This window comes from Lissotriton helveticus, chromosome 5_1 (genome assembly GCF_964261635.1).
Source record: "Lissotriton helveticus chromosome 5_1, aLisHel1.1, whole genome shotgun sequence".
Classification (NCBI taxonomy): Eukaryota; Metazoa; Chordata; class Amphibia; order Caudata; family Salamandridae; genus Lissotriton; species Lissotriton helveticus.
In genome coordinates, this window is record NC_136065.1 from 1727437514 (window position 1) to 1727454575 (window position 17062).

Below are 17062 nucleotides of genomic sequence, written 5' to 3' on the forward strand. Positions count from 1 at the left end.
GCGGGTGTTTGCTACATGAAGGACAAATGTTTCTCAAGCAGATGTAAGAGCAACCTCTTTTTGAGACAATGGCGCTCTTATACGGCTCATTTGGTTGACTCTGCTTTCAAGGTCAGAATCGACGGACAGATAGAAACATCCAACTTCCCATGCAGAGGAGTAAACACACCTTTTTTATAGCATTCCACACGCTCAGTTACCGTAATCATGTAAGCGATGCCTGCTAACATTGCACAACAATCTGCATTATTTCAAAGTAAATAACTCCCCTTTGCCAGTAAACTCAACGTTGTTATGATAGCACGTGTCGGAGTGCCTTTCAAAACTCAGCCAAATTAGGCGCATCTTGATTACAAGAGCCATGCAATTGTATGTGTCTACAAATTAAGCAGTGATCTGGTGCTATTGTGCAATCCTCCCCATTCAGATAAACTTCTTTTCCCTCCCTCAGGCCCTTATATGTAAATGGTAATAACCAAGCTTCATGGAGATAAGCGCTGCCTAAAGATGCATATCTGCCTATAGCATAGTATTTCATGCAAACCTCAAACTTAAACAGGCTAAAAGGTAACATTATGATACCGTGGATAAGCCACACAGCTGAATCGGATCTCCAATGAGTGACCACTTGTAACCATTCTCATAGCGCGCACTGTGCTCTGATTTGACAGTGAGAGAGTGATCGCACCATATTTTGTACTGCTAATCATTCTCAGCATACGCTACGAATATGCTTTCACGTTAGTCGTCGCATCAAAGCTTCCGTGTGACGTCATGTACGGCGCCCCGTACGCAAAAGACGCAAATGTTTTTAATTATTGAAAAACATATATTTATGTATTTAATGAACATACTAACAGAATACATTATATAGGGTAGTTATTAAAATATTTTTTTTAAACTTTGAACAATCGTATATTACTTTTAAAAGCAATTACACAAATCACGGTGGAACGTCACCACTTCCTATTCCAACTGTTGAAAGTTCTGTCCCATTTTAATCATTCTACTTTGACTTTCTAAGAAGAAGCAGCTCATCTGAGAATCTTGTCTAATAGAAGGACGATTACCATAATAACAGCAATGGACTCATCTTCCAGCCATTCTTCAGAGGAATATTTCATTCCGGAAGAACCTCCAAAGCAGAGGAAAGAAGCTTTAATTTGGCAGTTTTTTACTTTTCCAGAAGGGCAAAAAAAGGTTAATGCTCCAAAAGTAACCTGTAAAATTTGCCAAACAACTCTTTCAAGGGGTGATCCATTTTAAAAATACTCCTTTGGCACAGCAAATATGGAGCGACACGTGAAGAACTTGCACCCCCACAACTTTGCTCGAGCTGCAACACTGAGGTTGCGAGACAACCCACCTGCTACAGCACCAAGCACATCAACTGCTGCAGCAGCATTTTCAGCAAACAACCCCCCATTTTAGAAAAAAATTGCCCCCAGGATTTGGCCCCCGCAGGAGCTAATTAAGAATAAAACAGACTTCTAGTTTTTTTTCCTTTTCCACCTTGTACGAGTACCATTGCGTACCCCGCGTTTTTTTATTTAAAAAAAAAAAAGAAATTTGAGCCTAAAGATCCATGTGGGACCCCCTGAGCAGGCCTAGAGGGTCAACATGTTCCTACCCTGTCCCCTTTCCTTATTTTTCAACTTTCTTTTACAGTTTTCTTGTGACTCGGTGCTACCGAGGTACAAGATGGCTGCCAACACTTCCTGGTTTGGAGTGTTGACAGACAGTTGACATCCATTCAGCATGCAGCTCGTGCTCGTAATTGTGCAGATTTCCGTACGCGTGCAGTACTTCGTCTCTAGATATCACTATGAGTTTACTTTTGATTTTCTCAGGAACTACTGAACGGATTGACACCATTTAACACAAAGCACAATCTGCGAACTGAACTCTACCACTCTGCCAAATTTGGTGTAATTCCGTTCAGCCGTTCGGGCTGTAGCCCTGGCTAAAGGTCCCTATGGAAAATTGCATGGGGAAAACACGTTTTGGGACCCCCCTTATTTCTTGGCCCCCACTTAACGAATCACCCCCAAACTTTCAGGGAAGGAGCGGAACGGAGCAGGCCATTTTCTTGGAGAAATTCTCAAAGATTCGCCCACCAGCGCCAAAGTTATTCCAACTAGAATGTTGTGGATTTCCTATGGAAAGTAGGTCCTAACTATAACTATATATGTATATATGTATATATATATATATATATATATATATATATATATATCAATGAATAACTCATACCTAAATTCCATGAACTTTCAACCTTGACCCAGCTGAGCTAGAACTATTTTGGTTCTGAAATCATAATATGATTATGGAGGTATCATATGACAAAAATATCACATAATTCCAAAAGCCATGATGACTCTGTGAGCAAATGTGTGTGCTAAAATATTCACCACTGTGCCTCTCCCAGAGCACCACGCCGTGCCTCATGAACTCCCGCTGCAGTAACCGAAAAGTAGAGCAGCAACCAGGCATTTCATTGATGTATGCATCTGTGTGAGTAATCATTCTGACTTTTACTTCATAACACACCTATAGCATGATTCTGGGACATTTTAAACAGAAAGATGTCCTTAGACAATAATAGATTGGACATCAACATCCAAAGATTGATCTCCCAACCAAATGTTTAATTGTGTCAAAGCCCCAAGAAAGATCTATAATCACTGCAATTATTCAGACTTTCCTAAACTGCAGTTCTACCCTATTGTAAAGCATAAAGGCTCTTGGTTACATCGCATAATGAGCAAGCAAACAAAAGCCTAACTTTCAGCTTACCAGAATATTATTCACAATCTGTTGACTCTCCTAGTTGGACTAATCAGGCTCTTTAGCCCTGATATTTAGTAAGCTGCTCATAGCCTACTTCCTTTCTTCAGCATATATCTTACTGATATCAAAGATGGCTGCCACCATCTAATCCAATTCTGCCCTTTGTCATGGTTCAAATTCAGCCAACCACATCAACTCCATGTATCTGTGATTTTCAATAAGAAGATTGTTTGGTTTGTCACACTGAGGTTTGTGTTGTATTGTTGTTGTATTTTCGAGTGTTTGAGGGGATGATATTCTTTTGCTCTTTTGCATCGGAAACTTCAAATGTACCTGTCTACTCATTTCAATTTAAATGGTTTCTTGCACCTGATTTTTTTAAGGTTATTCAAAATAGAAGTACAGACACCTTGCTTTAAAAACTGTATATTATGACCCAGCGAATCCAGTCAATTATGTTTTGTGCCAGTTATCTCACACTCGTGTAGTCAATGTCTGAGCACGACAAAATGACAAATGACTGAGGTATATATAAAAGTTACTTACATATGTCTTTGTGTTTTCAGACATTACCTCACTGGCACAAGAGGCAAGGCATATACTTTTGAAGTGCAGAATGAGAAGATGGCACCCCAAATTCTTCCTCTGGGTCCTGATAGTCTCAAACCATTCACTCGCGAATCTCTTGCTGCGATAGAAAAGAGGATTGCGGACGACCTAGTCCGGAAGGCAAAACAAATTGAAGTGCTTGAAGAACACCTCCCAAAGCCCAACAATGGCTTGGAAGCTGGAAAAAACCTTCCTCTCATTTATGGCGACCCTCCATCATCTGTTATTGGGGTGCCCTTGGAGGATCTTGATCCTTACTACAAAAACCAAAAGGTAAGACACGAGTGACTACATGCATCACATGTATGGGAGATCAGAGGTAGCATCATATCAAAGCTGTCAAAAACCGATTGAAAAGTAAGATGAAAATGGAACTTTGATAAGGCCTGGTCTAGCTGAGGTCTTATTTATCCATTTAGAACCACACTTGGCAGATCTATGAAAGCATTATCAATATATGTTTTACCCCTAGAGTCAGAAAAAATTCTACATAGGAATGCCAAACCATTTTCAGGAGGAGACTTGTTCTCCATTAGACTTTTCTGTAATACACAGCATTATAGTGTAAATAAAGATAACACTGAAGAGAGGACAAAAGTAGGCCATCTTTAATTCTTTACAAATATACTCTATAAAAGTAAAACCTTGGACCAGATGTATGACCGTTTTTAACAGTTGCAAATGGGAAATCAGCCTGTTTGTGATCTCTAAAAAGGGTTGTAGCATGTACCAAACCTATTTTGAGAGTCTGTAACCTGTTACCAACTCGCAAAATAGACTTTGCGAGTCACTATTAGTAAGGGGCGTCCCATCCTAATAGCAAGTCACAAGGGGATGTAAGATTATTTTGCGACTGCAAATGTGGTTGCAAAAGAATCACATTTGGCACTAATTTAAAATTGGGGGTGAGCCAGATGCAAACAGGAAGGGGTCCCCACAGGACCCCTTATCCTTTGTGATTGGCAGAGAAAATGTTTTTAAAAGCAGGCAGTGGTACCACGTCATGTCTACACTCTCTCTATATATATTTTTTCTCTCTCTACTTCAATAAATCACAAAGTCTTGTAGAGCACAGCTTTTCACCCGGGGGTTTGCCAGGTGCTGGGTGGGTGTGTGGGCCTCACTCGGAAAGGTGATGGCAGAAGAGCCAAGTCTTGAGGGGAGGTGTGAAGGTGGAGGGGTAGGTCATTCCAGGACTTAGCGGTGAGGTAGGAGAAGCAGCAACCTCCACAGCAGCTGCCGTGGATGCAGGGAATGTGGCCCAAGGCGAGGGTGGAGAAGCGGAACTCTCTGGCCGGTTGGTGGAAAGTCAGGCAGCGGTTGTGCTGTAGGTGGATCTGGTTCTGTGGAGGGCTTTATAGGAATATGTGGGGAGCTTGGAGAGACATCTTTTCTGGACTGGGAGCCAGCAGAGGGCTCTGAAGTGCGGTGAGGATGGATCTTTTGGGGAGGTTGAGTATAAGTCTAGCTGCTGAGTTCTGGATTGTTTGGCGGTGGTTCAGGAGCTGTTTGGTGGTTCAGGCATGGAGTGCATTGCCATAGTCGAATCGGCTGGAGATGAGGGCTTGGGTAACTATCTTCCTGGTTGAGATGGGGATCCATCAGAAGATCTGGCGGAGCAAGCGGAGGGTGTTGAGGCAGGCAGAGGAGACTGCATTGATCTGTTGCTTCATGGTGGGATGGGAGTTGCGTGCGTGGTTGGTGGGTGTGGGGCCAGGTACGGAGGGCCACCAGGTATCGTTCCAGGGGTAGTGTTTGCTTCCAAAGTTGATGACCTCTGTGTTGTCCAAGTTGAGTTTCAGGCAGTTGGTTCATCCAGGTGGCGACATTGGTCATGGTGCGGTGAGGGATAGGACGAGCTAGGAGAAGCTGATGTTGAGTCCGTGAGTGCAGGCGATGTTTGCCAGATGTGTCATGTAGGTGTTGAAGAGGGTGGTCCTGAGAGAAGAGCCCTGAGCGATGAAGTATATGATGTCCTTGGGTGCAGAGGAGATGGGAGGAAGGTGGATCCTCTGAGTTTGGCCAGAGAGGAAGGGGAAGGTCCAGTCAAGGGCCTTGCCCTGGATGCCTATGTGGTGTATTCTGGTAATGAGGATATGGTAGGAGACAGTGTCAAAGGCTGGCAGAAGGTTGAGTAGGATGAGGACGGGCAATCTGCCTAGGTCGAGGAGGCATCGGATGTCATCCGTTTCGACGATTAGGCCGTTTTTGGTGCTGTGGTAGGGCCTGGAGCTTGATTGGGAGGGGTTGAGTAGGTGATTTTCATCGAGTTACTCCGTGAGCTGGCCATTGATGGCTTTCTACAGGACTGGGAAAGGGGAGGAGCAAGATGGGTCAGTCGGTTTTTTGTCTGTTGGGGTTGGCTGAGGGTTTTTCAGGAGGGTTTTCACTTTGGCGTTCTTCCAAGCATACAGGACGGTGGCTGTGGTGATGGAGGTGTTGAGGAGTACTGTGAGGGGGTCTCTAATTGCTTCTCTTCCCAGGTTGCAGATGTGATGGGGCAAAGGTCCGAGTGAGCCCCGGAGTGAATGGAGTTCATGATGGAGGCGGTGACTTCAGTCGAGAGCTGCTTCCTGTCGGCGATTCGGTGGGGGTGGGAGGTGTTGTTTAGGGTGAAGAAGTGGTTGAGGGCAGTAGGTTGGGGGTTGAAGTTGCTGTAGATGTCAGAGATCTTGCAGTGAAAATAGTCTGCTAGGCTGTTGTAGAGGGTTTGTGAATGGTGAATCGTGTTCTCGGTCTTGGACAGGCAGGAATATTCTTGGACGATGCAGAAAAGTTCCTTGTTGTGGTTGGTGCTTGCCTCGATGCGGGCGTTGAGAGCTTCTTTCTTGGTTTCTCTGAGCAAGTGGTGGGAGCTCTTGAGGTAGGATTTAATGAAGTCAAGGTTGGCGGGGTCTTGTTGGAGCGCCAGTGTCTCTCCAGTTTCTTGCAGTGGCGCTTCAGTGTCAGGAGTTCTGGGGTGCACCAGTTTGCTTGGATGGCAGGTCTAATGCTGGTGGAGTTTTTCCGGGGGCAATGGTGCCAGCGGCTGAAGAGATCAAGTTGGAGAAGTTCTGTACCTTGATTTTGAGGGAGTCCTTGGGGACTGGTCTTGCTTCCTTGAGGGCAGCTGTCAGGTGGGGTTCAGTGACTTTGCTCCAGTTGCACCAGGGGAGAGAAGGGTGTCTCGTCGGGAATTCCAGTGGGTCATTGATTGCGAAATCAACAATGTTGTGGTCTGTCCAGGGCAGTTCGGTGGTGTGGGAGAACTTGGCGTGGTGGTTGGTGGAGAAAATGAGGTCCATGGTGTGTCCTGCAATGTGCGTGGAGTAGGCGACCAGTTGAGAGAGGCCGATGATGTTCATGTTTTCCAGAACAGTTGTGGAGTTGGTGTCCTTGGGGTCCTTGAGGTGGAAGTTCAGATCTCCCTGGAAGATGTAGTGGATGGAGTATATAGCCCGGGGGTGGGTGATGAAGTCCGGTATGGTGTTGCAGAAGCTGGGGAGGGGACCTCGCGTTCTGTAGGCAAGGGTACAACTGATGGTTGTTTTGGCGTTGTGTTTTATCTGGAAGTTTAGGTGTTCCATGTTTGGAGTTGTGTTGTCATCCAGGGCGATGCAGTTGAGAGAGTCCTTGTGGATGATGGCACTGCCTCCTCTGGGTCTGTTGAGGTGGTCACGGTAGATCATCGTGTATCTGGGAAGTGTAGCAGTGGCAATGTCGGGTGCGCATGCAGGGGTGAGCTAGGTCTCGGTGATGAACATCACATCGGGCAAGGGTGTTTATGGTGTCCCAGATTTCTGTGGCTTGCTTGCAGAGGGATCAGATATTGAGTAGTGCGCAGTGGAGCTGTTGTCTCTGGTGGGGTGCTTGTAGCTGATTGGAGGTTGTGAGGGTTCTTACGTTGCGGGAGAAGTGGCAGTGGTGGCAGGTAAAGGGTCCTTCCATGGAGCATGGCAAAACGCTGATGCAGTTGTTGTCCTGAGTCCTGGGCTTGAGGTTTTGGATTTCCGTCTGAGTAGTAGAGGTGGTGGGCTGAAGGTCTGGTTTAAACCATAAAAACAGACTAGAAAGCAAAACAAAAAGGAGACTTTGAGCACGGTCAGAAAAGAAAGCATAGAACAACTAAAACATTGCACAGACACCAAATGCAATTTACAGAAGAGAAATAATTAGTTTACAAGTGCCAACCACACTGAAGGGGCTCGCCACCTGGGAAGTAGGAAGTGCAGCACCTGGGCTCAAACCGTACTGCTCCACCTCTGCCTCTAGCTCTCTGTCTCTCTCCCTCTCACTGGCTCTGTCTCTCTTTCGGACTTCTTGCTCTCTCTTTTGCCTTCTGTTGTGTAAGCCCTTTGTTTTGGTCTCTTTTGCTCTCTTTGTGTTGTTGCAGAGATTCTGCTCATGCATAGAACTATGCGCAGGAAACCAGGACTCTTGTGTCTCCACCCATTGTTTTCTATCTCGTACCTGTCTTTTGTGCCCTTATTTGTGATTGTTTTTGTGGGTTTTTGCCCATTGTTTGTCTTTTTTGTGCCTCCTGGTGGGACTCCTTCCTCTGGTTTTGTTTGTTCTGCCTCTTCTTCTGTTTCTACCATATCTCTGTGCCCTCATTTCCTACCCTTTTTCTCCCCAGTGCTTCTTTGTTTCCCGCCTCCCCACACTACAGCCTCCCGCACCCCTCTAAACCCCACCAACCTCCTGATTGCTCTTCGTTACAAAGACATGGTTTGAACCCTACCTTGGCTTCGGACATCGCTGCTGCCATTCCCATTGGCTACAAGATCAGCAGGAAAGACCATCAGCATAAGCCTGGAAGTGGAGTCGCCATCATATTCAAAGACACCATCTGCTGCACCATCTCCATGGATACCCTCACCAATCATATGGAACACCTCACGTTCAAGTTACGCATCACAGCCAGCTTGCACCCTGTGTGGAACCTTCGTGACCCACCACCAACATCGCCAGTGCCATCATGGTCTTCATCGCCCCCTCATCATTAACTCCAACGCCCTCATTCCCCAAGGAAACCTCTACTGGACCCCATCTTCACCTCCTTCAGCAACATCACAGCTGACAAGTCATCACCAATGACCTGGACAGGGCACGCCCTTGGCAGTTTCAACATTCCAGTCTCACACCACCACAAACCCAACACCACCAGACGTGCTCACCACACCTGGAAAAACATCACAGACGAACACTGGGCCTACACCCTTGCCAAGCACCAGCCTAAGCACAAAAACAGCTTCCTGACAGCCATGAAGCACTACAGCATCTGGATCACCACATGTGCCGACACTCTAACATGTCTCAAGCATAACGTCAAGGGCCTGACTACAGGCCTGTTGGTACACATAAGAACTCCAGCTAACAAAATGCCACTGCAAGTAACTGAAGCACAATTGGAGAACAAGCTAAGACACCACAGACAAAAGGATCTTCAAATCTCCCCTAAGGTGCTACCACTAACAGACCTGGAAGACCAGTCACACAATTCCTGCAGAACACATTGCCACAAGCACAAACAGCAGAAAGGAAATCTTCACCATCATCACAGATTTCACTACACCTCCAGCAACATCACTACCTCCCAAGGCCTCTGCAACAAACTCTCAAAATTATTCTGTATTAATATAACCTCCACATACAGCAACTTTGATTCTAAACCAGACCCTGTCTCCCTCAACTTCCCATTGTGACCTAAGAACAAACTCTGACCACGTGGCCCACCATCACCCCTGACTAAACTACTGCAGCCATCAAGTCCATCCACTCGCTTCCCCATCTGACACCTGCCTCACCACACCTTCACCAAAGGACTCCTACCGATCAGAGAATCACCAACACCCATCCTCAACACCTCCAGCAACTCAGCCACTTTTCCAGTCACTTGGAAACAAGCCACCTTAAATCCCTTGCTCAAGAAACCATCTGCATAGCCAGCTATGCTTGCCAACTTCAGACCTATCTCCCTCCTACCATACCAGGCCAAGGACTTAAAGACGCTCATCAACCCACGCCTCATGGATCACCTCAGCAACCATTAGCTCCTTGACACGATGCAGCCCAGTTTCAGACCCAACTGAGGCACTGAAACACCACTCATCCCTGCCACAGAAAACATCTTCATAATCCTAGATAGAAGAGAAATGGTGGCCTTCATAATCCTCGACCTTTTTGCAGTATTTGACAATGTCTCGTGCCCCATCCTCACTAGATGGCTACACAGCATTGGCTTCCTAGGTCCAGCTCTCCGCTGCATCTGCTCCCAACTAACAGATGTAACATAAGCTGTCATCCTGGCATACAGGATGACCACACCTCTTCTGCACAGGGTAATGGCCTGATTGGCACGGAAGCAATCTTTACAACAACCTCACCTGGCATACAGGGTTTGCTGATTTATTAACGCACACCGGCTATGGCCCAATAGGCATGGCAGCAATCTTGCCTCGCATATAGGGTTACCAATTGAACACTATACACATACGATGACCCGGTTGGTTCAGTAATAGTCTTCTGCTCACTTTATGGCAGCCCTCCCCTGGCATACAGGGGTCACCGACTTTTCTCTGCATGCAGGTAAAATACTTGACTGGTGCAGCAGCCATTTCCTCACACAATACTTTAGGAATCCACTCACCAGGATTTTTCCACTGTGCCTCACTCCTTTCAGCGCTCTCCTCTTCCTCACAGTGCACACTGGTCTTAGAAAGCAGGTCGGCACTGATGCTCCAGGTTCCAGACCAAGTGGTCTTGGATTGCTTGGAGACTAGCAGGCCTTGGCCCCCAGTCCTGGTCACAGGCAGAAATCTTGCATAACCTCTCCTCCTCACACAGCCCGGCTGGCTGCTTGATGGTTGACAATTTTTTAGGGTCTAAAGTTCCCCTTCTTTATAGTCCATTTCCAGACACCAAATGTAATATGGAGTCAGAATCTTGAAGTTTATGTTGGGGGTCTGCTTCCTTTTGAAGTGCCTTCTTCTCTGTTTTATCTTCCTCCAGAAGAACCGACTACAAATCTGATAGACCTCCAACACAGGCCATGGAAGTGACGAGAGATTCACACCTGGCTGGCAGTCACAGCTACATGTATCAAAATGTTACCCCAGGGCCTCAGCCCCTCTATTAGTGATCCTTTTTATCAGCCCCCATCTCCAACCGGAGATGTTCCCACGCTCCTTCCCAGTGACCTCTCTGAGATGTGCCCAGTACCCCTCCCAATTACCTCTCTTTGTGTCTGAAAGCTACTTTTCTGATGTGGCTTGAAGGGGGTCAAAATAAGGAAGCTTCACTTGGCTACTAGGGGCCCAAAAGTTAGTAATTGTGAAATCTTAAACATTTTTGGGGAAGATAATGTGTGGAAATTTAAGTAAAAAAGCCCCTGTGGAAAGCCAATTCTCAGGCAAAATGTTTGGGTGCCTCTTATAGGGCCACTAGGAGAAGACATTTCTCACTTGTAATAGAGGTTTAGCAAGCCAAAATTCCTGTCTCTTTGTTGTATGGATTTGAATCGATTGATGTACCTAAATTGGATTTTCTGAGTATGATGGAAGGCCGTGTCCTTAGAAGCATAACCTCAGTTAGTACAGCCTTCCCTGTGGTGACTTTAAGGCTAGAATTTGGTCTGAGAGGTGCCTTTGTCCAGGGTCTGGCAGGGGTGGGACGCTGGGTGGGGTGCCTTGAGAAGAAGGACAATGGCTCGACAAGGTTTTGTATAGAGAAAGAAATTTTGGATGGCTTAAAAAATAATTTCCTAATTTATAGAAATGTTGTGGTTGCGGCTGATTTGCTATAACTTGATCCATCGTTGATCCTTACCTTAACAGAGCAACTAAAAGCTAGTCTGAAAAAAGCTACTTGGGCCCTGACCTTTCACCCAGATAAGGAGGCTTGTACTAAAAAAAGGGGTGTCATTCCTCTGTAGACTCCTATTTGATAAAGAGAGCGCAGGTCTTACATCTTTAGGAATTTGCCCCATGGATTGAGACACTTTTGACTCCTCCTAAGACAGGATTTGCGCCAGTTAAATCCCCTCTTGGCCAAATGGTCTGGAACCTCGATAGTCTGTAATTTGTGTAAAAATGGCCCTCACAATCTTAACCAAGTTCTGTTTGTCTGCCATGCTTTATTATGTCTGCATATTTGGTTGAGGCCTATATGTTTGCAATTATCTATTCTCTCAGGCCAGATGTACGCCCATTCCGTTTTGCGGCACGCAAATTGGGAATTTTTGCGACTCGCAGTTGGCAACTTGCAAAACGGAATGTATTAATGTGTCCCAGACACATTTACTGATTCCCAATGGGGTTATGTTATGTTAAATGTCGTTTGTATACGCAAAATCACCTTCAGGTCTCTAAGCGCTTTCAAAGAGAGTGGCCAGGATCACTGACGGCAACTGGTAACACAAGGCAGTAGATTTCACTGTAGCTAACGCCTCCCTAAATAGAAGCATTATAAGTTGTTTCCTTAAGGTAAGGAGGACCGGTTCCCTGAATAAGTGCTCAGATAGATTGTTCCAAATTTGTGAGAGCATGACAGAAAACGCCCTGCTCCCTTTGGATTTGGTGGTGTATCTGGGAAGGACTAGGCGGCAGGCCTCAGATGATCGCAGTGTCTGGCCTGGAATATAGTTCTCAAGGCGTTCTTATATGTGCACTGTAGCTTGGCCGTAGATTGCTTTGTGGGCAATACAAAAGCCTTTGAGTTGATCTCTCTGTTTAATGGGGAGCCAATGCAAATTGTGCAAAAGAGGGGTAGCATGGATCCTTCTGGGAAGTCTGAAAATGAGCCTGGTTGCGTCATTCTGCACTACCTGTAGTCTCTTGATAAGTATCTGGGGGAGACCAATATATAGGGCATTCCCATAATCCAGCATAGAAACGACAGTGGTGGATACAATCGCCTGTAGTGAGGATGTTGAAAGAAGAGGGGCAAGTATACCGCAACTGCCTCATAAACCCTAATCAGGTTCCCACCACCGTGGTGACCTGGCTGGGCATGGACAACTCTGAATCAATTTTTATACCCAGGCTTTTTATGACCGGCGCTGGTGTGGGGGTAGCGCCCAGTTCTGGTGGCCAAAAAAGGTCACACCAAGGGCTGCTTTTTGTGGGAATGACGAGCACTTCAGTCTTGTCAGGATTTATTTTCAGAGAATTAGTTGTCATCCAATTCACTATCAATCGGAATAGATTTTGTGCCGATTCCTGGGCCTGACTAGAGTTGTTAATCCGGATGAGGAGTTGGGTATCATCTCAATAATTGAAGACCCGGCAATCCATGTGAGCCAGGGTCTCCACCAGGTGTTGCAGGTATATGTTAAAGAGGAGCGGGGACAATGCGGAGCCCTGGGGTACGCTGCAGGTAAGACTGCCCTAAGCCGATGCAAGCTCACCCAACTGAACCCTCTGAGTCCGGTCTGATAGAAATGACTCTAGCGATTGATATGCTAGCCTGCTGATGCCCATGTCAGAAAGACGGGACAGCAGCTTTTTGTGGCTGACTCTATTGAATGCCGCTGATAGATCTAATAAAATCAGGGCACTTGTTTTTTGTTGTCAGCCATAATTCTGAGCTCGTCAAGTACTGACAGCATCACTAGCTCAGTACTATAATGGGCTCCGAAACCCGCCTGTCGTGCTTGGAGTAGCTGGTGGTCCACCAAATAGGTCGAAAGTGTCCTCAGTACATGTTGTTCTATCACTTTTGCCAAGATGGGGAGCTGCAAGATAGGGCTATAATTCTTAAGAGTGGAAGCATCAGCATCTGGCTTCTTTAGCAGGGTGCTGACCCTGGCTTCTTTTAGGTTGACAGGTAAGTAGCTGGTGTCCAGAGAGTTGTTCAGCAGCTTAAGAATCTGTTTTTCCAGCCCTGGAAGGGCCATTTGGAAAATGCTCACAGGGCAGGGGTCTGCCGGGGAGCCCGATTCATTAGTAGAGTCAGAGAGGCTAATTCTATTTTAGGGAAGTTTGTGAGTTGAGTACCGGGGGGGGGAGGACAGGGTCTGGAAAAAAGAGCCCTGGTTGGTCGAGGTGTTTGCAATTTCTGAGATGATATCCCTAACTTTCCAAAGAAAGAATGCCTGTAAGACGTTACAGTCGATGAGTGCGACCGTAGATTTTATCTCAGAATTTTGACTTACTTCTTTCAGAATTATGAACGTCTCTTTCTGTATGTTAACTGCCTCTGTGATCCTTCCCTCTTAATACTCCACTTTCCTAGTTATAATGGCTTGCTTGTAAGAGGTGAGAAGGGTTTTAAACACAAATGGCCAGCCTCATCAATGTTCACGAGGCAGGGCACAATTTGTGACCCATTAGGAATGGCCAGCACTCACAGGGATGATGGCCTGCTGGAGTCAGCAGACCACTATTTCTGTGACTGCTTATTAAATAAAGCAGTTTTTTAATGCAGCCCGTTTTCGTTAAAGGAAAACAGGATGCATTTAAAACAAGCATTTACAATGCAACGGTTTTGCCTTTGGAAAAGTTAGAGCTATTAGCATTGTAAATGTCTTTTTTTTTATTTATGTGTTCGTTTTGAAATCCGATAAATAAATGGCATTGTCATTTACAATGCCAATAACTTAATCTCTCGCAAATGGCACCCACACACCCACAGAGAGCCGCCCCACACACACACAGGGCCCCCCACACACACACCCACACAGCGCCCCCACACACACCCACATAGAGCCCCCACACACAGCCTCCCCTCACACCCACACAGAGCTCCCCCACACACCCACACAGAGCCCCCCCACACACCCACACAGAGCCCCCCCACACACCCTCAGAGCCCCCCCACACCCTCACAGAGCCCCCCACACAGAGCCCTCCACACACCCACACAGAGCCCCCCACACACCCACACAGAGCCCCCCACACACCCACACAGAGCCCTCCACACACCCACAGAGCCCCCCCCACGCACCCACACAGAACCCCCCCACGCACCCACACAGAACCCCCCCACACACTGCGAGCCCCCTACACACCCACACAGAGCCCTCCACACACCCACACAGAGCCCCCCACACACTGCGAGCGCCCCTGTGCAAGTTATACACTGTTGTTAGAGATGAAACGCATAGGTAACCAACAGGTGTAAAAAGGACTTCAAAGGTGACAGACTGGGGAGAGAGATGATGATGATGTAGGAGTGAGAGAGAGAGAGGGATTGTGCAGATAAAAGAGGAGTGTGGAAAGGGTTGTACACAGCAAGAAGTCTGAGAGGGAGTGTGTAGATAATGGGTAGGTTTGGGTGGGAGAAGCTCGTTGTGTAACATCAGGTGTACAAGGCTCAGAAGTACCACGTCCCCTAGGACCTCGAACATCTGGTACAGGCCGGATGCCTCATTCACTCTCCTGAGGATGGCAGTGGTGAGCTGGGTGATGGGGTACTGTGTCGCGGGCCAGGAGACCCCATGATAGCGGTGTAGGGTGATACAACATGTAGTGTGCAGGTGGAATGAAGAATCGCAAAGGATGAGGGTGGGGAAACAACACAGAGGGTGCGGGTGGCGGAAAGTAACATGGAGGTCGGGTTAGGGGGAAGCAACAGGCGAAAGAACGTCATGGAGCGGGTGGCGAGGAGCACATGGATTAGAAAGCAACTCTTGGGGGAGACGTACAGGAGGGCAGCATAACATGGACAGGCAGGGGAGAAGCGCGGCTCTGGCCAAGTGGAATGCCCCCTAGAGCCTCCCTGGGCTCTCAATACAACGATGTGGCCCTGGAGCCTCGGGGCTCCTAATTACAAATGCCCCCCGGAGCCCTCTTAGGGCTTTAACCAATAAGAGTAAGCCTTGAGCCTCGCTGGGCTCTTTAACAAAGAATGCGGCCCAAGCCCCCCTGGGCTCAAAATGAGAAATGCGGTCGGGAGCCTCTCGGGACTCGAAATCAAATTGGGTTACTTGGGGGGAAAGAAGAAACTGCTCTCGAGCCTCTGTGGGCTCGCAAAACTAAGCAGTGCCCCCGGAGCCCTCTACACATACTATGGGAGTGCCCTCTACTAACAGACTAAATCACAGAGGAGCCTCGGAGTCGCACAGCACACGCCCTGAGCAGAAAAGCAGATGCCCATAGAATGTGTGTAAACATTAATCACAACATACTGAGACGAGAAAGCACAAACCGATGCTGCGATTCCAGAACCTTTTCAAGGCGGGCTCTCTCTCTATTCTTGCCATCCATTTCCCAAGACGTTCAACACCCCTCCATCATCTTTTCATGCAGGCGTTTAATCTAGGGTCAGAGTTCGGGCATGACGACAGCACTCATCAATGCACCCCCTCCCCGCCTGTTCCCATTCCCGCCCACAACACATGCCTGGGATCCTTCGACGTGCCGCAAGAAGATCCCAGCAGCATTTCCTCTCCAAGGCCCGGCCGCAACCCATGGGGGTCGGAGGATCAAGCCAGATTACGAGCAATGCGGTCCCTAGGTCAGAGGGCTGCTGTGGGGGTCCCGGCGCTCCACACTCCTCAGCTGCTCCTCTCCCGACACCCTCCACTCTTGCCCACCAAAGAGTGGCAAACACAGGGACCGCCACCGGTGGCCAAAGGTCTAGCTACACCATTGCTCACCTTTCTGTTATTTATTGCTATATGTACATGTGAAACTGGTATTAATGAGGTGCAACCAATGATTAAACAAAGTTAAGTGCAAAAATGACAAGTATGGTGTTCCACACGCGCGCATATTCATGTCAGTCCATATGCGCATTGGCTGTAATGTAGTTAAGTGCACGAATATCTCTTATACGTTTATAGTTGTAGTAGTGTGAACATCCAAAACCTCCGTGGTGGAACAAAGTATTCTATAGTGTGCGCAGAATCCAAAACGTGTGGTGAAACTGAAAATTCAATAAATGCACTCATAGTCAGTGCAGATTTACTCTATTTAAAAAAAGAAATATATATATAGCGCTAACTCGACCTGAAGGTCTTAAAGCGCTTTATATGAGCACCCGTTACATTACAGAGACACCATTTTTGTGTAGGCACACACAACTAAATACAGGCACTACGTGCAAGTGCAACAATACACATACAAGCGTGGAGCACATCAGTGGTCTTGTCATGAAGAGATGCACACGTATGACGTCAGCATGCACACGTACGAGGTGTGCTCCGGAGCGCGTCTACAGAGGCCTACGTTTGTCGAGTTTTACCTTTGGCCGCCCCGTGCTGGGGCTCTGCGGCGGGACGCCCCTGCTGCCACCGGATCCGTGCAGGGCGGGATGCATCGGGCCACCCGCTGGGCTAGCCTGCTCGTGGGGCGGCGAGGCCGGGCTGGGCGGCGGCGAAGCCAAGATTTGGATGTAGGCGGCCGGGCTAAAGCCGGCGGCCAGCAATAGCGGGGTGGGAGGGCTGGGGTCCCCGGGGCCACACCCTTCCGCATCTCGCTGCGTCGCTCCGTTACCCTTTTTTGAGCAAAGGGAGCACTCCCCGATAAGAAATGGGGTCAGCTATGAGAAGCTGAGCGTCAGGGGGTCGAGGAGGCCGCTTCCCTATGGGTTTTGGAGCCTGCGGCGGGCGGATGGCAGCGGATTGCGAGAGCGGGCGGCGGCCTCTGTTCTGCGCCGCGGCAGGAAAATGGCTCTCCAGGAAGCGGACAATGAATGGAGAAGCCGATTCCAGCGCGCGGCGCCAAAGCTGCTCGCGCGAAAC

General features: G+C 47.7%; 1 protein-coding gene across 1 annotated transcript in view; it reads left to right on the top strand.

Moving 5' to 3' along the window:
• SCN4A (sodium voltage-gated channel alpha subunit 4) overlaps positions 1 to 17062 on the top strand; it is a 1457305-nt gene that overhangs the window by 322850 nt on the left and 1117393 nt on the right. The window contains exon 2 of the mRNA XM_078644999.1: positions 3357 to 3672. Coding sequence (XP_078501125.1) covers positions 3415 to 3672 — 258 coding nt within the window. The 5' untranslated portion in view covers positions 3357 to 3414. The remainder of the gene's footprint in view (positions 1 to 3356; positions 3673 to 17062) is intronic.